This window comes from Salvelinus alpinus, chromosome 18 (assembly GCF_045679555.1).
Source record: "Salvelinus alpinus chromosome 18, SLU_Salpinus.1, whole genome shotgun sequence".
NCBI lineage: Eukaryota > Metazoa > Chordata > Actinopteri > Salmoniformes > Salmonidae > Salvelinus > Salvelinus alpinus.
Window position 1 is genome coordinate 7,012,697 of NC_092103.1, and position 22,636 is coordinate 7,035,332.

Sequence of the window (22,636 nt, forward strand, 5' to 3'; positions counted from 1 at the left end):
GATCCTCCTCTCCACCCTCTCCGAGTTGGGCATCTCCGGCGCGGCCCACGCTTGGATTGCGTCCTACCTGACAGGTCGCTCCTACCAGGTGGCGTGGCGAGAATCTGTCTCCGCACCATGTGCTCTCACCACTGGTGTCCTCCAGGGCTCTGTTCTAGGCCCTCTCCTATTCTCGCTATACACCAAGTCACTTGGCTCTGTCATATCCTCACATGGTCTCTCCTATCATTGCTATGCAGACGACACACAATTAATCTTCTCCTTTCCCCCTTCTGATAACCAGGTGGCGAATCGCATCTCTGCATGTCTGGCAGACATATCAGTGTGGATGACGGATCACCACCTCAAGCAGAACCTCGGCAAGACGGAGCTGCTCTTCCTCCCGGGGAAGGACTGCCCGTTCCATGATCTCGCCATCACGGTTGACAACTCCATTGTGTCCTCCTCCCAGAGCGCTAAGAACCTTGGCGTGATCCTGGACAACACCCTGTCGTTCTCAACCAACATCAAGGCGGTGACCCGTTTCTGTAGGTTCATGCTCTACAACATTCGCAGAGTACGACCCTGCCTCACACAGGAAGCGGCGCAGGTCCTAATCCAGGCACTTGTCATCTCCCGTCTGGATTACTGCAACTCGCTGTTGGCTGGGCTCCCTGCCTGTGCGATTAAACCCCTACAACTCATCCAGAACGCCGCAGCCCGTCTGGTGTTCAACCTTCCCAAGTTCTCTCACGTCACCCCGCTCCTCCGCTCTCTCCACTGGCTTCCAGTTGAAGCTCGCATCCGCTACAAGACCATGGTGCTTGCCTACGGAGCTGTGAGGGGAACGGCACCTCCGTACCTTCAGGCTCTGATCAGGCCCTACACCCAAAGAAGGGCACTGCGTTCATCCACCTCTGGCCTGCTCGCCTCCCTACCTCTGAGGAAGTACAGCTCCCGCTCAGCCCAGTCAAAACTGTTCGCTGCTCTGGCACCCCAATGGTGGAACAAACTCCCCCACGACGCCAGGTCAGCGGAATCAATCACCACCTTCCGGAGACACCTGAAACCCCACCTCTTTAAGGAATACCTAGGATAGGATAAAGTAATCCTTCTAACCCCCCCCCCCCCCCCTTAGAGTTAGATGCACTATTGTAAAGTGGTTGTTCCACTGGACATCATTAGGTGAATGCACCAACTTGTAAGTCGCTCTGGATAAGAGCGTCTGCTAAATGACTTAAATGTAAATGTAAATATATCCTGAGGCGGCATTTATTGTAGCTGGGGATTTTAACAAAGCAAATTTGACGAAAACACTACCGAAGTTCTATCAACACATTGCCTGTAGTACTCGCGCTGGGAAAACACTCGACCACTGCTATTCTCTCTTCCGGGATGCCTACAAGGCTCTCCCCTGCCTCCCTTCGGCAAATCAGATCACGACTCTATTTCGCTCCTCCCTTCCTATAGGCAAACTCAAACATGAAGTACCCGTGCTAAGGTTTATTCAATGCTGGTCTGACCAATCGGAATCCATGCTTCGAGATTGTTTTAATCAGCCGGACTGGGATATGTTCCGGGTAGCCTCGGAGAATAACATTGATGTATAAACGGACACAGTGACTGAGTTCACCAGAAAGTGTATAGGGGTTGTTGTTCCCACTGTGACTATTAAAACCTACCCAAACCAGAAACTGTGGATAGATAGCAGCATTCGCGCTAAATTGAAAGCGCGAGCCACCACATTTAACCATAGCAAGGTCACTGGGAATATGGCCGAATACAAACAGTGTAATTATTCCCTCCGTAAGGCAATCAAACAAGCAAAACATCAGTACAGAGACAAAGTGGAGTCACAATTCAATGGCTCAGACACGAGACGTATGTGGCAGGGTCTACAGACAATCATGGATTACAAAGGGAAAACCAGCCACGTCGCGGACACCAATGTCTTGCTCCCGGAAAAGCTATGAGGATAACACAGTGCCATCGACGCGGCTGGCTCCCAAGGACTGTGGGCTCTTGTTCTCCTTGGCCGACGTGAGTAAGTCATTTATGCGTGTTAACACTCGCTAGGCTGCCGGCCCAGACGGCATCCCTAGCCGCATCCTCAGAGCATGCACAGACAAACTGGAGTGTTAACGGACATATTCAATCTCTCCCTATCCCAGTCTGCTGTCTCCACTTGCTTCAAGATGTCCACCATTGTTCCTGTACCCAAGAAAGCAAAGGTAACTGAACTAAATGACAATCGCCCCGTAGCACTCACTTCTGTTATCATGAAGTGCTTTTTAGAGGCTAGTTAATGGTCATTTCACCTTTACCTTGCCTGACACCCTAGACCGCAATTTGCTTACCGCCCCAACTGGGCACCGGTTAGTTGAGATAGTATGTACACGTAGGTAGAGTTAATTAATTTAAGTGACTATGCATAGATGACAACAGAGAGTGGCAGTGGTGTGGAGAGGGGGGGGGGGGGGGGGGGCAATGCAAATAGTCTGGGTAGCCATTTGACTAGATGTTCAGGAGTCGTATGGCTTGGGGGTAGAAGCTGTTTAGAAGCCTCTTGGACCTAGACTTGGCGCTCTGGTACCGCTTGTCGTGTGGTAGCAGAGAAAACAGTCTATGACTAGGTTGGCTGGAGTCTTTGACAATTTTTAGGGCCTTCCTCTGACACCGCCTGGTATAGAGGTCCTGGATGGCAGGAAGCTTGGCCCCAGTGATGTACTGGGCCGTTCGCACTACCCTCTGTACTGCCTTGTGGTCGGAGGCCGAGCAGTTGCCATACCAGGCAGTGATGCAACCAGTCAGGATGCTCGCGATGGTGCAGCTGTAGAACCTTTTGAAGATCTGAGGACCCATGCCAAATCTTTTCAGTCTCCTGAGAGGGAATATGCTTCACGACTGTCTTGGTGTGCTTGGACCATGTTAGTTTGTTGGGGATGTGGACACCAAGGAACTTGAAGCTCTCAACCGGCTCCACTGCAACCCCATCGATGAGAATGGGGGCATGCTCGGTCCTCTTTTTCCTGTAGTCCACAATCATCTCCTTTGTCTTGATCACGTTGAGGGAGAGGTTATTGTCCTGGCATCACATGGCCAGGTCTCTGAAAGCTGATGTCACAAAGTGCTGTACAGAAATCCAGCATATAACCCCAAACAGCAAGCACTGCAGGTGTAGAAGCACGGTGGCTAAGAAAAACTCCCTAGAAAGGCCAGAACCTAGGAAGAAACCTAGAGAGGAACCAGGCTATGAGGAGTGGCCAGCCCTCTTCTGGCTGTGCCGGGTGGAGATTATAACAGAACATGGCCAAGATGTTCAAATGTTCATAGATGACCAGCAGGGTCAAATAATAATAATCACAGTGGTTGTCGAGGGTGCAACTGGTCAGCACCTCAGGAGTAAATGTCAGTTGGTTTTTCATAGCCGATCATTGAGAGTATCTCTACCGCTCCTGCGGTCTCTAGAGAGTTGAAAACAGCAGGTCTGGGACAGGTAGCATGTCCGGTGAACAGGTCGGGGTTCCATAGCCGCAGGCAGAACAGTTGAAACTGGAGCAGCAGCACGACCAGGTGGACTGGGGACAGCAAGAAGTCATCAGGCCAGGTAGTCCTGAGGCATGGTCCTAGGGCTCAGGTCCTCCGAGAGAGAGAAAGAAAGAGAGCAAAAAAGTGAGAGCATACTTAAATTCACACAGGACACCGGATAAGACAGGAGAAAGACTCCAGATATAACAGACTGACCCTAGCCCCCCAACACAAACTACTGCAGCATAAATACTGGAGGCCGAGACAGGAGGGGTCGGGAGACACTGTGGCCCCGTCCGACGATACCCCCGGACAGGGCCAAACAGATATAACCCCACCCACTTTGCCAAAGCACAGCCCCCACACCCCTAGAGGGATATCTCCAACCACCAACTTACCATCCTGAGACAAGGCCAAGTATAGCCCACAAAGTTCTCCACCACGGCACAACCACTGTTGTGTCATCAGCAAATTGAATGACGGTGTTGGAGTTGTGCCCTACCGTGCAGTCATGAGTGAACAGGGAGTACAGGAGGGGACTGAGCACGCACCCCTGAGCGGCCCCCGTGTTGTGGATCAGCGTGGTGGATGTGTTGTTACCTACCCTTACCACCTGGGGGCAGCCCGTCAGGAAGTCCAGGATCCAGTTGCAGAGGGAGCTTTTTAGTCCCAGGTTCCTTAGCTTATTGATGAGCTTTGAGGGCACTATGGTGTTGAATGCTGAGCTGTAGTCAATGAATAGCATTCTCACATAGGTGTTCCTTTTGTCCAGGTGGGAAAAGGCAGTGTGGAGTGCAATAGAGACTGCATCATCTGTGGATCTGTTGGGGCGGTATGCAGATTAGAGTGGGTCTAGGTTTTCTGGGATAATGGTATTGATGTGAGCCATGACCAGCCTTTCAAAGCATTTCATGGCTACAGACGTGAGTGCTACGGGTCGGTAGTCATTTAGGCAGGTTACCTTAGTGTTCTTGGGCACAGGCACTATGGGGGTCTGCTTAAAACATGTTGGTATTACAGACTCGGACAGGGAGAGGTTGAAAATGTCAGCGAAGACACTTGCTAGTTGGTCAGCGCATGCTCGCAGTACACGTCCTGGTAATCCGTCTGGCCCTGCGGCCTTGTGAATGTTGACCTGTCTAAAGGTCTTACTCACATCGGCTGCGGAGAGGGTGATCACACAGTCTTCCGGTACAGCTGGTGCTCTCATGCATGTTTCAGTGTTATTTGCCTCGAAGCGAGCATAGAAGCAGTTTAGCTTGTCTGGTAGGCTTGTGTCACTGGGAAGCTCTCGGCTGTGCTTCCCTTTGTAGCCTATAATGGTTTGCAGGGCCTGCCACCTCCGATGAGCGTCAGAACCGGTGTGGTACGACTCGATCTTAGTCCTGTATTGACGCTTTGCCTGTTTGATGGTTCGTCGGAGGGCATAGCGGGATATCTTATAAGCTTCCAGTGTAGAGTCCCACTCTTTGAAAGCGGCAGCTCTAGCCTTTAGCTCAGTGCGGATGCTGCCTGTAATCCATGGCTTGTAGTTGGGGTATGTACGTACGCAACACCCGCAATAACATGTGTATGTGACCAATAAAATTTGATTTGATTTGATTTAGAGTGGCCAGACGTAAGCCACTCCTCAGTAAAAGGCACATGACAGCCTGCTTGGATTTTGCCAAAAGCCACCCATGAGCAACAGATCATGAGAAACAAGATTCTCTGGTCCGATTGAACCGGAATGGCATGAATGCCAAGCGTCTGGAGGAAACCTGGCACAGCTAATCACCTGGTCAATACCATCCCTACGGTGAAGCATGGTGATGGCAACATCATGCTGTTGGGATCTTTTCAGCGTCAGGGACCGGGAGACTAGTCAGGCTTGAGGGAAAGATGAACGGAGTCTCTGAATGTCCTTGAGTGGCCCAGCCAGAGCCCGGAATTGAACCCGATCAAACATATCTGGAGAGACCTGAAAATAGCTACACTCCCCGTCCAACCTGACAGAGCTTGAGGATCTGCAGAAAAGAATGGGAGAAACTCCCCAAATACAGGTGTGCCAAGCTTGTAGCGTTATGCCCAAGAAGACTCGAGGCTGTAATCACTGACAAAGGTGCTTCAACAAAGTACTAAGTAAAGGGTCTGAATACTTATGTAAATGTGATATTTCAGTTTTTGTATATATATATATACACATTTGCAAATATTTCTAAAAACCAGTTTTTGCTGTCATTATGGAGTATTGTGTGAAGATTGATGAGGATTTAAAAAATATATTTTTCAGAACAACAAAAGTGAAGGGATCTGAATGCTTTCCGAATGCACTGCATACAATGGTGGTTTACATTTACATTGTTTACAAACATCAGAGTAAATAAAACAAGCTTATATTTTGGGTTGTGATGGGCTACGACAGTTGAACTAAGTTCCTGAGGAAATATAAGTTGTATATTTTTTTTAATATTATTGAAACATTATCTTCCAACAAAAAAAATAGGATGGAATATTGTTTTCAAAGAAAAAAACAAAAATGTAGCTGGCTCGCTTGCTAACGTTATGTGTATGATCTTATTATACGTGTCTCAAAGCCATTTTCTTGGCTAGTTATAGCGTAATGTTAGCTATTTAACGTTGAACCTGGTTGGTTAGTTACCTGCAGATTCATGCAGGGTAGTAACGTCATGAGTTGGGATTGTGGTTCATTGTTTAGCTAGGTAGCTAGCTACATGTCTTAACAAAAGACTCCACTATGCAAGTAATCATTTCGGCTGCGTTCGTAAATTTAGTCTGGCCATCTACTCCGATTTCAGAGCACTCTCGTCTGAGTGTGCCAGAGCGCAGAATAACTGATGAATTTACGAACACTCAACACCCGTTGAATATGGCCAATGTCATTAAACGTCGGCAAAAAAAAGTAATTAAATTGTTGCCAGCAGCACAGTTATAGTCACCAGCACTCTGGATAACATGAAAACAGCCTAACCAACTCTGCTAGGACGAATAAAATGGTCAGAGTTTGGGTGGCGGCTAAAGTTTAAGAGGGTGTGAACAATGCTGAATGGGTGTAGACAAAGAAGAGCTCTCCAGTAGGTACCAAAACATTCAAAGGCCATTTTCTCAAAAGTGACGTTACAAGTTTATCAACTTTCAAAGCAGAATTACTTTCCCATTGTTCCTCAAATGATATACCATTTTATAACTCTGTGTCTGCTTTTATCCAATGTAAAAAAACACAATTTCAAATGTTGCTACATAAGCCTGAATCAAGGCGGTCAGTCACAAATGTGTGCAGTAGAGGGTTCATCTACAACCAAAGATTCTAGCTTTAAGTTACAGTGAATAATGTCTTTATAACAGTCTCAGTGACAAAATCTGATTACAGTCATTTGAATATGTCAAATTATTGGTCATAGCAGAACAATGTGGATGCATTATAAGGTACTTTTTTTACCTCTATGTAACAAAAAGACCAAAAGGAGACAATGACATAATCGGTGTCCTGTCTGTCCATTGTGACAGGTCTATTTAATTCTTACATGAACCAGGATTGAGTCATCCTATGAGTAATTGCCTCTGAAATCGCATCATCCGTTTTACTGTGTGAAACACCCCACACTATCCCGACTCAATGCTTTATCAGCAAAATACGTCTCGGATTCATTCTCATGTCAGTGTCATTTCCAGAAAAAAAACATTTTATTTTCATCACTATCATCTCAAGGAGGTGTGACTTAAGGACTGGAAAGAAACTTTATAGCTGTGGTGGTTACAGAGGCCATGTTTCCCGTCACTGGTCTTAAACTATGTTAGGAAGTGACTTGTTTTATATGCATTTATATATCCATCCAACGTCTGTCATATTTGATGTCACTTACAGTGACTGTTTAATCCATATTTCATAACTCAATGGACGTTATAATTGATGCTGATGAATATGTGATGTTGTATAACTCTGAGTAAATAAGATTTGGGGAGGTCTTTAGGGGGAGGTCCTTAGCCATGTCCATAGTAAATTGCCGTCATTGGCAATAAAAATGGGTTCTTATTAACTGGCTTGCCTAGTTAAATAAAGGTTAAAAAAGGTTAAAAAATTTAATTAAATAAAAAATTGTAAGAAAATGTTATTTGCTTTCGTTGTAACAACTACAGTAGTATAGATGTACATAAAATACTAGAGATTTTCACAAACTTTTATTAGTAACCATGTGTTCTTTAGTCATACAGTTGAAACAATGACAGAAACATGTTTTACCATAGAGAGCTGGAAACAACGAAAGTGTATCATAAAATGCAATACTGTAGTTCAGCAAAGAACACCAATACTGTAAAAAAAAATTATAATAAAAGTTTAAATAAATGTAATATAATCATGTACTTAAACCTGGAATCGTTAATGGTGAAACAACCACGTCCTTTTGCGATATTACAACAACAAAGAAGTTACTGTAAACAACAAACAGTTTTTCCCCCCTCGGATATCATTGCACGTGTGATAGAAGAGGACAATATGTACTGCAATTTTCTTAGCATGCTGCGCGAAGCTCCTCAACTCTGCAACAAAAACAATAACAACGGTGGTGGGGCGGCCAGTGGCGCTGATTCCATCTTTAATATCGGTCTCTCATACAATTCCTTATGACACTGCATTTCCTGTGGGGCTCAGTTTTTAAAAGGAAGAGAAAATATTGAAAGATAATATGTATGCATACATTTATGTATGTACAGTGCATTCGGGAAGTATTCAGACCCCTTGACTTTTTCCACACTTTGTTACATTACAGCCTTATTCTAAAATTGATTAAATTGTTTTTTACCCTCATCAATACCACATAATGACAAAAACATAACATTTACATAAGTATTCAGACCCTTTACCTACTGCATTGTTGAAGCACCTCTGGCAGCGATTACAGCCTCAAGTATTTTGGGGTATGACGCTACAAGCTTGGCACACCTGTATTTGGGGTGTTTCTCCCATTCCTCTCTGCAGATCCTCTCAAGCTCTGTCAGATTAGATGGGGAGCGCCGCTGCACAGATATTTTCAGTTCTCTCCAGAGATGTTCAATCAGGATCAAGTCTGGGCTGTGGCCGGGTCACTCAAGGACATTCAGAGCTCTGGAGAAGGTTTTCATCAAGGATCTCTCTGTACTTTGCTCCGTTCATCTTTCCCTCGATCCTGATGATTCTCTCAGTCCCTGCTGCTGAAAAACATCCTCCAGCCACCACCCTTTTTCACCGTAGGGATGGTGCCAGGTTTCCTCCAGACGTGACGCTTGGCATTCAGGCCAAAGAGTTCAATCTTGGTTTCATCAGACACCAGAGAATCTTGTTTCTCCTGGTCAGAGTCCTTTAGGTGCCTTTTGGCAAACTCCAAGCGTGCTGTCATGTGCCTTTTACTGAGGAGTGGCTTCTGTCTGGCCACTCTACCATAAAGGCCTGATTGGTGGAGTGCTGCTGAGATGGATGTCCTTCTTGAAGGTTCTGGAGCTCTGTCAGCGTGACCATCGGGTTCTAGGCCACCTCCCTGACCAAGGCCCTTCTCTACCGATTGGTCAGTTTGGCCTGGGGGCCAGCTCTAGGAAGAGTCTTGGTGGTTCCAAACTTCTTCCATTTAAGAATTATGGCCACTGTGTTCTTGGGGACCTTCAATGCTGCAGCCATTTTTTGGTACCCTTTCCCAGATCTGTGCTTCGACACAATCCTGTCCCGGAGCTCTACGGACAATTATTTCGACCTCATGACTTGGTTTTTGTTCTGACATGCACTGTCAACTGTGGGACCTTATATAGACAGGTGTGTGCCTTTCCAATCAATTGAATTTACCACAGGTGGACTCCAATCAAGTTGTAGAAACATCTCAAGGATGATCAATAGAAACAGGAAGCACCCGAGCTCTAATTCGAGTCTCATAGCAAAGGATCTGAATACTTATGTAAATAAGGTATTTCTGTTCAAGAGAAAATTATATATTTGCAAAAATGTCTCAAAACCTGTTTTCACTTCATCATTATGGGGTATTTTGTGTAGATTCTTGTGTAAAAATAACATTTAAGCCCTTTTAGAATAAGGCTGTAACGTAACAAAATATGGGAAAAGTGAAGGGGTCTGAACACTTTCCGAATGCACTGTATGCGGGCCTGTGTGTTTGTTTGCATGAATGGACATGATGCAAGAATAGATCGACTAAATAAAAAGGCCCATACCGTTCGGACAAATTGTTTAATTTGCTGGGATAAACAAACAAAAACAACAACCGTGTTCGCTAGTCAACTGGTGGTGGTAAAAGGAAGAAGAAGAAAAAGAGGCAAAGCATCCAATACCACTGAATGTACAGATGGAGAGGACAATAACACGAGGGAGCCAATCAGATTCCAGCCCCCACCCCACATTCACTCTGATTTAATCTCTGCAGTAAATAATCTGATAGAAAGAGTGGCCTGTGGGCATGAAAACACAACCGCAGCCTCTCCATCCCCATCCTGACTATACTGCGCACAGAGCACGGCGCTTCCTTCAGTCCTGCTCGCAGAGCTCAGAGAGAACGATCATACTCTCCCAGGCCTCTAAATCGAGTGCAGAGTTCATCCTCCTAGTCCAACAAGGCGAGTGGAGAGGGAGCTAAACCAAGTCCAATCCAATCGAATGAAGATAAACCACAAAATGTTGTTTAGATTTATTAGCCTATGGGTCTCAGGTTTTAGACAACACAAGGAATCCGGTGAAAATACCACGATTTGAAACTCCAGTGAACAAGATAACCATAAATGACATAGTAAAGTGTATAAAATATCTGATTTTTTTCTCGTCTGTATGGTTTCTCAGCACTCATCAGACATAAATAGTATAGATGCTGTTTCGCAATATTCAGTAATGATAACGACTGAAGTAAAACTTTAAAAAAGGACAACTATTTTCAAAACCCACTTAGCTTGTTTATCCCAACGGGTTAAGCCAACCCTGGGCACATTCTGTTTGGTAAATCACATTAATAAATAACTTAACTTAAACACCCCCCCTTTAATGTCCTTTTAATGTTATTGCAACCCAATTAGAGTCTAAAAAAAGTAGGATAACGTGTTGTGTACAGCGCTGGCTAGGATTATCTCCATATATCACTTCCTTGGTATGTAAAACACACACCTCTCATCCTAACTTAATCCACATTGAGATTAAGAACAGAATCCCAATCTCCTGCTTTGTGTACAAGAAAAGATCAAGCCATCCCCACTGGTTGGTCTTCCATGAGAAGCAGCACGTCTCTAATGCTCTCATAGCAACACGGCTCCCCCCCCCCCCCCCCAGAAAACTGCGTGTAGAAAACAGACCCCACCCCCTACTTTCCAACACAAGCCTTTTATCTCCAACATTTTGACGGTCTTTGACATGTTGTTCCCCCCCTCTTCCTCCTTTTCCAAACCATGATGCGATGGATGAATAATCCATAACTTGGGATGTGATCTGCTCCGGCCCCTTTCTGGTGATCAGGCTGGAGATTGGCGGAGAGACACACTAGTGCGAGTAGCCTCCATAACCCTCCTCCTTATCACCATGGTTTCTTGGTTTCTTTAGCAGCAACTACGCAAAGTCTGTTTTTTTGTTATTTAAAGGTAGAGTTGATTTGGTGGATTTCAACCAGAAGGTGGTTTAGGTTTAGGGTAATCCAATAGTATGAGTCCAGACAGTGTAGAAACTCTATGCTATTTCAGGGTCAACCTCCTACTGTACCACAGACCAAGCAGAATGAGGAGAGGACAAACTCGCAGATTTATCTTTTCGCCAGTTAATGTGTGGTTATAATTGAGTGTAAGACCGAGGTTCATGGGAGAATCACAGTCCCACTGTCTGTCCCCATTGTATTATCCATCCATTTCCATGAGTCCTCAATGCCACCGGGTGGCGCTAATGCCACTAAACGTCAGTGCTGATGCTGCAGCTGCGGTTGAACATGTCCTTCATAGTGACCGACCGGGTCAGGTTGAGTTTGTGGTAGCTGGGCATTTCTAAGGGCAGGTCCAGGTCGTGTTGCTGGACACTGCGGTAGCTGATGCGGTCGCCGCCGTTCCGCAGTCCGTCCGGGTGCTGCAGGTAGAAGGGCAGCTCATGGTGCGTGCACGACGGGCAGAATGTCTGCGAGCGCGTCAGTTTACGCGCCAACGGCGGTGTGAAGAGGGCGGGGCCGTTGGGGTTGGAGGCGGCGGCCGACGCCGCCACGATGTTGTGGTTGGAGTGTACAGGTGGGAGGCGGGACGTCACAGCGAAGTCGGGCTCCTCCTCCTCCGACTCAGACTCCTCCTTCTTACAGCAATAATACTGTCCGGGAGACAAGAAACGAGGGGAACGTCAATATTCACTGCATATCCTTGAGAATAAGAAATCTTCTCCTTCGTACAGCAATAATAAGGTCAGAGAGAGGGAAAGAGGGGAGACTGAGGAGATAAGAACATTAACAATCACAGCATGTCTATCACTAAGAATAAAAAAAAGTCTTAGGTCTATTTGATCTGTGACCAACCTGGGTCAAACAAGAGTGTCAAAAACTTTAAGACTTAAAAGTATCTTTTGGAAAGCCCATTACCAACATGAAGAGAAACAATACTTGGTATTCAAAGTGCAGGTGACAGCAGAACATTCAGGAGATGACACAAAGAGCAATCCATTCAAATGGACAGCTACAGTACTTGAATGAGATGGCAGGTCTGTTTTAAATCTATGCTGCCTTTATGAAGCTGTCTCATGTGGCACACATTGCAGTTTGGTAATCTGTTACCAAACATTACAGTGATCTGTTACGCAACATTACACCGAGAGGGAGTCTGGAAAAGAGCATAAGCATGCATGAGCGAGAGATGGGAGATTAACCAAGTATTTATACAATTACATTAACATGACTCTGAGAAAAGGAGCTGGATGTCTATCTTTTAGCTGAATGGAATAGGAATGGATGGTTCGTTAATTAAATGTCGTCTCTTTCTGACCCACTTACTGTCTTATGGTAATGCATTGTAAAAATGTCTCAACACCCCCCACTCTCCCCTACCAGGTTTTACACTATAATGTAAATAAGGTTCCAAACATACCCCACTCTCCCCTACCCAGTTAAACACACTAAGTCTTTATACCTTATAATGTAAAAAGTGGCCAAATTTACCCCACTCTCCCCTACTCAGTTCTCCACACAGCCTTTGTACACTACATTGTACATCTTGTCTCAAGTTACCCCACTCTCCCCTACCCAGTTCTCCACACAGCCTTTGTACACTACATTGTACATCTTGTCTCAAGTTACCCCGCTCTACCCTACCCAGTTCTATCTGCACACTGAAGGTTTGATGATCACAAAACATCAGATATTCCAGAACCAAAGAACCCTTTCTGCATCAAAACATGTAGTCTAGTGAGAGAGTTCTGAATGCTCTGAGAAACAGTCACCCAGCAAGTTGTGCGAGGCGGGACATATCCAAGTCAGTATGTGCAGCTTGAATATTCAAAGGGTGTGTGATGTTGTGATGTTGTGATGTCTAACTGCTTACGGAGCGTGCGGTGATTGTGACGTGGAGCTCCCTGTGCCGCATAGTCTGACCTCGGAGAAGAGGGGAACAGTCCAGAGGGGCACGCCTTGATGAAGACATGTTTGCTGAAGTGCGTCAGTGCTAAAGGAAACTAAATAAAGGCTTTTCAATTTAGATTGAATTACATGGTGTGCCATGCCTTTTTGTTTTTGGCTTTCAGTTTTACTGAAGCAGATTATTAAGCACCCAGTCAGAGGTCTCGATCAGAGGTATGGAGTGACTTGATGCTTATTGTGACGGTAACAGTTCAGTGACAGTACATGGCCTGACCACAATGAAGAGAGGACCAGAGGGTTGTAGGAGGGGCTTACCTGCAGCCTACAGTAACACAGTACTGCGATGATGCATAGTAAGATAACTGTAGCTAAAATACCGCCTGTGATGACCACTGTCCCGGCTGTCATTCGAAATCCTCTCCATCAACGGCCTACAGAAAAGAAAGAATGAAAGAGGGGGGGGGTAATTGAGTGAGAGAAGAGAGAGAGAGAGAGAGAGAGAGAGAGAGAGAGAGAGAGAGAGAGAGAGAGAGAGAGAGAGAGAGAGAATGGAAAAAGAGATAGAGGGAAAGAAAGGGTGAAGAGATAGATAGCGAGGTAGAGCAAGAGAGAGAGAGTGCATTGTGTTCATTAAGTGGATTAACTCTGTGTCATCCCCAGTAACGCTCATTGAATTATCCTTCCTATACATAATCTAGACTTTGTCTCACTGCTTGAAACACAGATAGAGGAGATAAAGAAACAGGAGAATGAGTCGTGGAGGGACAGATAGAGAGAAGGATGAAAGGGAGGGAGGGAGAGATGGGGAGATGGAAGGGAGATGAATAGAGTGAGACGGAGGGCAAAGAGGTATAAGTGGAAAGACAGAGCGTAGAGCGATTGAGAGGAGTGATAGAGAGGAAAGGGAGAGATGGGAAGATAAAATAAAAGGAGAGGGAGAGGATGGGTGGAAAGGTTCTGAGGAGAGAGATGCAGAGATGAGAGTAGAGCGACCGGTTCATAAAAGAGATAGGAAAGGGAAAGGGGGATACCTAGTCAGTTGTACAACTGAATGCATTCAACTGAAATGAGTCTTCCGCATTTAACCCAACCCCTCTGAATCAGAGAGGTGCGGGGGGCTGCCATAATCGACATCCACGTCTTTGGCGCCCGGGGAAAAGAGATGGAGAGAAAGAGGTAGAGGTTTGATGGAGATGGAGAGCCAGATGGAACTGAGGGATGGAGAGCGAGAGAATGCAAGAGAGAGAGGTTTGAGGATAGATGGATGAAGAGATGGAGCAGCATCTCTGTGTTCTTAACAGAGAGGATGAGAGGGAGCTGTGTGGGAGAAAGGTCGCAACCTCTATGACGTAATATATTATATGAGTGTGACGAGGACTAAGTCAGGGTCCACTGGGCAGTCAGGGATGGATGACCCCTGAACACTGAACCTTACATAGAGGTCAATACAGAGACAAATGAAAACAGAAAGCGCTGACAAGTATTTTAACCAAAACTGAGAGCCTCTTTGGCAGTGACCTTTGGCCGGGCCATTCAGAAGATTCTAAACTCAGCTCGGGGGGGTCAAAATCAAAAGTAACAGTCAGTATCTGGTGTGGCCACCAGATGCATTAAGTACTGCAGTGCATCTCCTCCTCATGGATAGCACCAGATTTGCCAGTTCTTGCTGTGGGATGTTACCCCACTCTTCCACCAAGGCACCGGCAAAGTTCCTGGACATTTCTGGGGGGATTGGCCCTAGCCCTCACCCTCCGATCCAACAGGTCCCAGACATGCTCAATGGGATTGAGATCCGGGCTCGTCGCTGGCCATGGCAGAACACTGATATTCCTGTCTTGCAGGAAATCATGCACAGAACGAGCAGTACGGCTGGTGGCATTGTCATGCTGGAGGGTCATGTCAGGATGAGCCTGCAGGACGGGTACCACATGAGGGAGGAGGATGTCTTACCTGTAACGCACAGGGTTGAGATTGCCTGCAATGACAACAAGCTCAGTCCGATCATGCTGTGACACACCGCCCCAGACCATGACGGACCCTCCACCTCCAAATCGATCCCGCTCCAGAGTACAGGCCTCGGTGTAACACTCATCCCTTCAACGATACACGCGAATCTTACCATCACCCCTGGTGAGACAAAACCGCGACTTGTCAGTGAAGAGCACTTTTTGGCAGTCCTGACTGGTCCAGCGACGGTGGGTTTGTGCCCATAGGCGACATTGTTGCCGGTGATGTCTGGTGAGGACCTGCCTTACAACAGGCCTACAAGCCCTCAGTACAGCCTCTCTCAGCCTATTGCGGACAGTCTGAGCACTGATGGAGGGATTGTGCGTTCCTGGTGTAACTCGGGCAGTTGTTGTTGCCATCCTGTACCTGTCCCGCAGGTGTGATGTTCGGATGTACCGATCCTGTGCAGGTGTTGTTACACGTGGTCTGCCACTGCGAGGACGATCAGCTGTCCGTCATATCTCCCTGTAGCGCCGTCTTAGGCGTCTCACAGTACAGACATTGCAATTTATTGCCCTGGCCACATCTGCAGTCCCCGTGCCTCCTTGCAGCATTCCTAAGGCACGTTCACGCAGATGAGCAGGGACCCTGGGCATTTTTCTTTTGGTGTTTTTCAGAGTCCGTAGAAAGGCCTCTTTAGTGTCCTAAGTTTTCATAACTGTGACCTTAATTGCCTACCGTCTGTAAGCTGTTAGTGTCTTAACGACCGTTCCACAGGTGCATGTTCATTAATTGTTTATGGTTCATTAAACAAGCATGGGAAACAGTGTTTAAACCCTTTACAATGAAGATCTGTGAAGTTCTTTGGATTTTTACGAATTATCTTTGAAAGACAGGGTCCTGAAAAAGGGCCGTTTATTTTTTTGCTGAGTTTATAATGGCAACGGTGGTAGTCCAGCTATCACATCATAACAACTGAGGTAACAGCTAAAGTAACAACTTAACCAACCAACCTTAGCACTGACTGACACACCAGTCTGAGACTGCACTCACTGACTTTCCAACCAACGTAACCTCTTCTCCTGTCCAACGAGAGAGAGCAAGAACAGTGTGTCTGAGGTCCAACGAGAGAGAGCAAGAACCTGTCTTTGCCAAAGGCCCTTTACCTTGTTTGGCCCGACGGATCTGATAAAGTCAATCTAGCAAGCTGTCTACAAACAGCACATACCTACCGGATGGACTGTAATTTGACAAATCTAATTTACAGGTCAAGTCCTCAAATGAAATCAATAGATCTGTGCTAAGAATTGGAAAGAAACAGAAAGGAGAATTTAAAAGACAACAGAATAAAAGTCTCATACAGAAAGGATAGGGTAGTGTTAACAACTTCTAACCCCTTTTAAACATTGTGTGTTTGGGCTGCAGACTTCTTGTACCATTGGATTCATCTATTTCTTCTGTATCCATTAGTCTGTCTGATTAACGGGGGCTGAGCTAGAGCGGCATTTGTGAGACAAGGGCGGATCCCAAAGGGGCCCGGGGCCGGGTCTTTTTACAAAAATGTCTGTTGAGTCTGAATGGTTTGACTACAAACTATTAAAAGCGATATATGGAAGCTGAGACTCTCACGATGTGTAACATCTTTTGCTCTATGATGCTCACAAGCTACACAAGAGTCGTTAGAATTTGAGGGGGTTCTTCTACGTGGACAATCATAGGAAATCCGAGGACATAGTGTCTATAATACTGTAATAAGCTAACACAAGTGACTGGGAGATTTTACGGTTTTAAATCACACTACAAACTATCACCCTCAGGCACTCAAGGAAATCATGAATGTCATGGATATATTGGAATTAGTGGATATATGCAGGCTTAAATACCCTGACCTAGTGAGATATACATGGCAGAGGATCAATCAAGCTACTCGTCTTGATTACTTTCTTATGTCATTCTCTCTGGCACCAAAAGTTTAAAAAAGTGATGAGAGGGGACAGAATGCGGTCGGACCATCACATATTTGGCATATATATTACTCTTACAGAATTTCCACGTGGGCGAGGGTATTGGAAATTTAATCGAAGCCTACTGGATGATAACTTGTTTTTAACTAGGACAGAAGAATTTATAACTGCCTTTTTCCTACATAACACAAGTACAGCAGATCACGTTTTGTATGGGACACTTTTAAATGTGCCTTTAGTACTCATTCAGTACTCATCTATAAAACAAAAGCAATTTAGGTCAAAGAGTCCATATTAACAAAGAAAATTGAAGGACTAAAAGTACAGATAGATAGCAATAAAAACTGTACCATAGAGGCTCAGAGTAAGTTAGAGGAAAAACAAAAATAAATGGAGGAACTTATTCAAGAAAGATCCAGTGTAATATATTATAAAAATAAAGCTAACTGGATGGAATATGGCGAAAAATTAGGATATATATTTTTTCAATCTTCAACATAGAAATGCTACCAATAACTTTTCACTGAAACTTGTTACAAATGATTGAGTCACTCATGATTCCCTGAATGATAATTTGAAAGAGGAAGTAAAGTACTTTAACTTCTTGAGAATACAGGGGGTGCTATTTTCCCATTAGCATAATTTGCTCTACAGATTAAACTGCCTCTTATTCAATTATTGCTCTTACTATATGCATATAAATAATACCATTGGAAAGAAAACAATCTCTAGTTTCTAAAACCGTTTCAATTTTGTCTCTGAGTGATACAGAAGTCATTTTCGGCTTTCGACTCTGTCAATCACCATATTCTTAATCGGCAGACTCAGTAGCCTCGGTTTTTCTAATGACTGCCTTGCCTGGTTCACCAACTACTTTGCAGACAGAGTTCAGTGTGTCAAATCGGAGGGCATGTTGTCCGGTCCTCTGGCAGTCTCTATGGGGGTACCACAGGGTTCAATTCTCGGGCCGACTCTTTTCTCTGTATACATCAATGATGTTGCTCTTGCTGCGGGTGATTCCCTGATCCACCTCTACGCAGACGACACCATTCTATATAGCTTCCGGCCCTTCCTTGGACACTGTGCTATGCTAACCTCCAAACGAGCTTCAGATGCCATACAACACTCCTTCCGTGGCCTCCAACTGCTCTTAAACGCTAGTAAAACCAAATGCATGCTTTTCAACCGTTCGCTGCCTGCACCCGCACGCCCGACTAGCATCACCACCCTGGACGGCTCCGACCTAGAATATGTGGACATCTATAAGTACCTAGGTGTCTGGCTAGACTGCAAACTCTCCTTCCAGACTCATATCAAACATCTCCAATCCAAAATCAAATCAAGAATCGGCTTTCTATTCCGCAACAAAGCCTCCTTCACTCACGCCGCCAAACTTACCCTAGTAAAACTGACTATCCTACCGATCCTCGACTTCGGCGATGTCATCTACAAAATAGCTTCCAATACTCTACTCAGCAAACTGGATGCAGTTTATCACAGTGCCATTCGTTTTGTTACTAAAGCACCTTATACGACCCACCACTGCGACCTGTATGCCCTAGTCGGCTGGCCCTCGCTACATGTTCGTCGTCAGACCCACTGGCTCCAGGTCATCTACAAGGCTATGCTAGGTAAAGTGCCGCCTTATCTCAGTTCACTGGTCACGATGGCTACACCCACCCGCAGCACGCGCTCCAGCAGGTGTATCTCACTGATCATCCCTAAAGCCAAAACCTCATTTGGACGCCTTTCCTTCCAGTTCTCTGCTGCCTGCGACTGGAACGAATTGCAAAAATCTCTGAAGTTGGAGACTTTTATCTCCCTCAACAACTTTAAAAATCTGCTATCCGAGCAGCTAACCGATCGCTGCAGCTGTACATAGTCCATCTGTAAACTACCCACCCAATTTACCTACCTCACCCCCCATACTGCTTTTATTTATTTACTTTTCTGCTCTTTTGCACACCAGTATCTCTTCTTGCACATGATCATCTGATGATTTATCACTCCAGTGTTAATCTGCTAAATTGTAATTATTCGATTTATTGCCTACCTCATGCCTTTTGCACACATTGTATATAGATTCTCTTTTTTTTTCTACCATGTTATTGACTTGTTTATTGTTTACTCCATGTGTAACTCTGTGTTGTCTGTTCACACTGCTATGCTTTATCTTGGCCAGGTCGCAGTTGCAAATGAGAACTTGTTCTCAACTAGCCTACCTGGTTAAATAAAGGTGAAAAAAAAAAAAAAAAAAAAAAATTGACAGCACTTTCCATGACCAAGAAGAAAAAAGCAAGATGTGTATGCCAGCTTCAACTCTCTGCCTATATATGGTCGTGCCCCCTATGACCCGAAACACACCTCATTGGCCTTCCTCTGGGTGTCAAGAGGACATCAGAGGAAAAATATCTTGTTTATCTGGGACTGACGTGAAATGAGAGCTAATTCTTTGGCGTGACCGACAACTTCCGGTTCTCTAAATCGTGCGACTTATAGCTGCGATTGTCTTCTGTTGTGCGGCCATTATGGATGAAAACTATCTCCGTCTCGAAGTTTGTTTGATACATGTGACGAGATCATCGTAATGTATGTTTTTTCAATATAGTTTAATCAGATTATTTGAATTTTTTCGGGAGTTTTGTGGTGTTCCGTTGTCTGATTTTATTTACGTTTGAGAGATCCGTGCCACTCGACCAGTACCTGTGCTAAATGGAGTGGGAAAGGAACAATTCTGAACGGAACCAACGACTCATCTTGACAAAGGACACTTTGATCAACATTCTGATGAAAGATCAGCCATAGTAAGACCCAATTTACGATGTTATATCATATCTGTTGTGCATGTGAACTGGCCGTGGGCGCCTAGCCGAATCTGCCTGGTATAGCTATGCTAATTTAGCGCTACATTTTGTTTTCGTTATAAAACATTTAATAAATCTGAAATATTGTTTGGATTCACCAGATGTTGGGCTTTCAATATCTGTACGCTGTGTATTTTTCTGAAATGTTTTAAGATGAGTAATTCGTTATATGACGTTGGTCTCTGTAATTGTTCTGGCTGGGTCAGCACTATTTCAGATTGCAGCTGCAATGTAGAACTGTGATTTATACCTGAAAAATGCACATTTTTCAAAAAAAAAACTATGCTATACCATAAATATGTTATCAGACTGTCATCTTATGAAGTTGTTTCTTGGTTAGTGGCTATATATATTTTTATTTAGTCGAATTAGTGATAGCTACTGACGCAGGAAAAAACTATTGGGAGTAAAAAAATTGTGTCCTTTGCTAACGTGGTTAGCTAATAGATTTACATATTGTGTCTTCCCTGTAAAACATTTTAAAAATCTGAAATGGTGGCTTTATTCACAAGACCTGTATCTTTCATCTGGTGTCTTGGACTTGTGATTTAATGATATTTAGATGCTACAAGTTACTTGTAGGGGGGGGGGGGGGGGTGCTACCGGATCAGGGTTGGTGACTCGTGAGAAGTTAAGGATCTTCTTAAGGATCCATCCCTTTTTTTCAATTTTCGCCTACAATGACATACCCAAATCTAACTGCCTGTAGCTCAGGCCCTGAAGCAATGATCAAATCAAATCAAATTTTATTTGTCACATACACATGGTTAGCAGATGTTAATGCGAGTGTAGCGAAATGCTTGTGCTTCTAGTTTCGACAATGCAGTAATAACCAACGAGTAATCTAACCTAACAATTTCACAACAGCAACCTTATACAAACAAGTGTAAAGGGATGAGGAATATGTACATAAAGATATATGAATGAGTGATTGTACAGAACGGCATAGGCAAGATGCAGTAGATGGTATCGAGTACAGTATATACATATGAGATGAGTAATGTAAGGTATGTAAACATTATATTAAGTGGCTAGTGATACATTTTTTACATGGTGGCTGTTAGTGGTGGCTGTTTAACAGTCTGATGGCCTTGAGATAGAAGCTGTTTTTCAGTCTCTTGGTCCATGCTTTGATGCACCTGTACTGACCTCGCCTTCTGGATGTGAACAGGCAGTGGCTCGGATGGTTGTTGTCCTTGATGATCTTTATGGCCTTCCTGTGATATCGGGTGGTGTAGGTGTCCTGGAGGGCAGGTAGTTTGCCCCCGGTGATGCGTTGTGCAGACCTCACTACCCTCTGGAGAGCCTAACGGTTGTGGGCGGAGCAGTTGCCGTACCAGGTGGTGATACAGCCTGACAGGATGCTCTCGATTGTGCATCTGTAAAAGTTTGTGAGTAATTTTGGTGACAAGCCGAATTTCTTCAGCCTCCTGAGGTTGGAGAGGCGCTGCTGCGCCTTCTTCACCATGCTGTCTGTGTGGGTGGACCACTTCAGTTTGTCCGTGATGTGTACGCCGAGGAACTTAAAACCTTCTACCCTCTCCACTACTGTCCCGTCGATGTGGATAGGGGGGTGCTCCCTCTGCTGTTTCCTGAAGTCCACGATCATCTCCTTTGTTTTGTTGACGTTGAGTGTGAGGTTATTTTCCTGACACCACACTCCGAGGGCCCTCACCTCCTCCCTGAAGGCCGTCTCGTCGTTGTTGGTAATCAAGCCTACCACTGTAGTGTCGTCTGCAAAGTTGATGATTGAGTTGGAGGCGTGCATGGCTACGCAGTCGTGGGTGAACAGGGAGTACAGGAGAGGGCTCAGAACGCACCCTTGTGGGGCCCCAGTGTTGAGGATCAGCGGGGTGGAGATGTTGTTACCTACCCCCACCACCTGGGGGCGGCCTGTCAGGAAGTCCAGTACCCAGTTGCACAGACCCAGGGTCTCGAGCTTGATGACGAGTTTGGAGGGTACTATGGTGTTAAATGCTGAGCTGTAGTCGATGAACAGCATTCTCACATAGGTATTCCTCTTGTCCAGATGGGTTAGGGCAGTGTGCAGTGTGGTTGCGATTGCGTCGTCTGTGGACCTATTGGGGCGGTAAGCAAATTGGAGTGGGTCTAGGGTGTCAGGTAGGGTGGAGGTGATATGGTCCTTGACAAGTCTCTCAAAGCACTTCATGATGACGGAAGTGAGTGCTACGGGGCGGTAGTCGTTTAGCTCAGTTACCTTAGCTTTCCTGGGAACAGGAACAATGGTGGCCATCTTGAAGCATGTGGGAACAGCAGACTGGGATAAGGATTGATTGAATATGTCCGTAAACACACCAGACAGCTGGTCTGCGCATTCTCTGAGGATGCGGCTGGGGATGCCGTCTTGGCCTGCAGCCTTGTGAGGGTTAACACGTTCAAATGTTTTACTCACGTCGGCTGTAGTGAAGAAGAGTCCGCAGGTTTTGGTAGCGGGCCGTGCCAGTGGCACTGTATTGTCCTCAAAGCGAGCAAAGAAGTTGTTTAGTCTGTTTGGGAGCAAGACATTTATTTTTGTAATCCGTGATTGACTGTAGACCCTGCCACATACCTCTTGTGTCTGAGCCGTTGAATTGCGACTCTACTTTGTCTCTATACTGACGCTTAGCTTGTTTGATTACCTTGCGGAGGGAATAGCTACACTGTTTGTATTCGGTCATGTTTCCAGTCACCTTGCCCTGGTTAAAAGCAGTGGTTCGCGCTTTCAGTTTCGTGCAAATGCTGCCATCAATCCACGGTTTCTGGTTGGGGAATGTTTTAATAGTTGCTGTGGGTACGACAT

General features: G+C 45.3%; 1 protein-coding gene across 1 annotated transcript in view; it reads right to left on the reverse strand.

The window, feature by feature from the left end:
• Positions 1 to 10,810: 10,810 nt before the first annotated feature.
• Positions 10,811 to 22,636, reverse strand: part of LOC139543622 (protein FAM163B-like) — a 48,758-nt gene continuing 36,932 nt past the window's right edge. Inside the window, exons 2-3 of the mRNA XM_071349888.1 lie at positions 13,377 to 13,492; positions 10,811 to 11,806 (exon numbers count right to left, since the gene is read on the reverse strand). Of these exons, the coding sequence (XP_071205989.1) occupies positions 11,405 to 11,806; positions 13,377 to 13,469 (495 nt within the window). The 5' untranslated portion in view covers positions 13,470 to 13,492 and the 3' untranslated portion in view covers positions 10,811 to 11,404. The remainder of the gene's footprint in view (positions 11,807 to 13,376; positions 13,493 to 22,636) is intronic.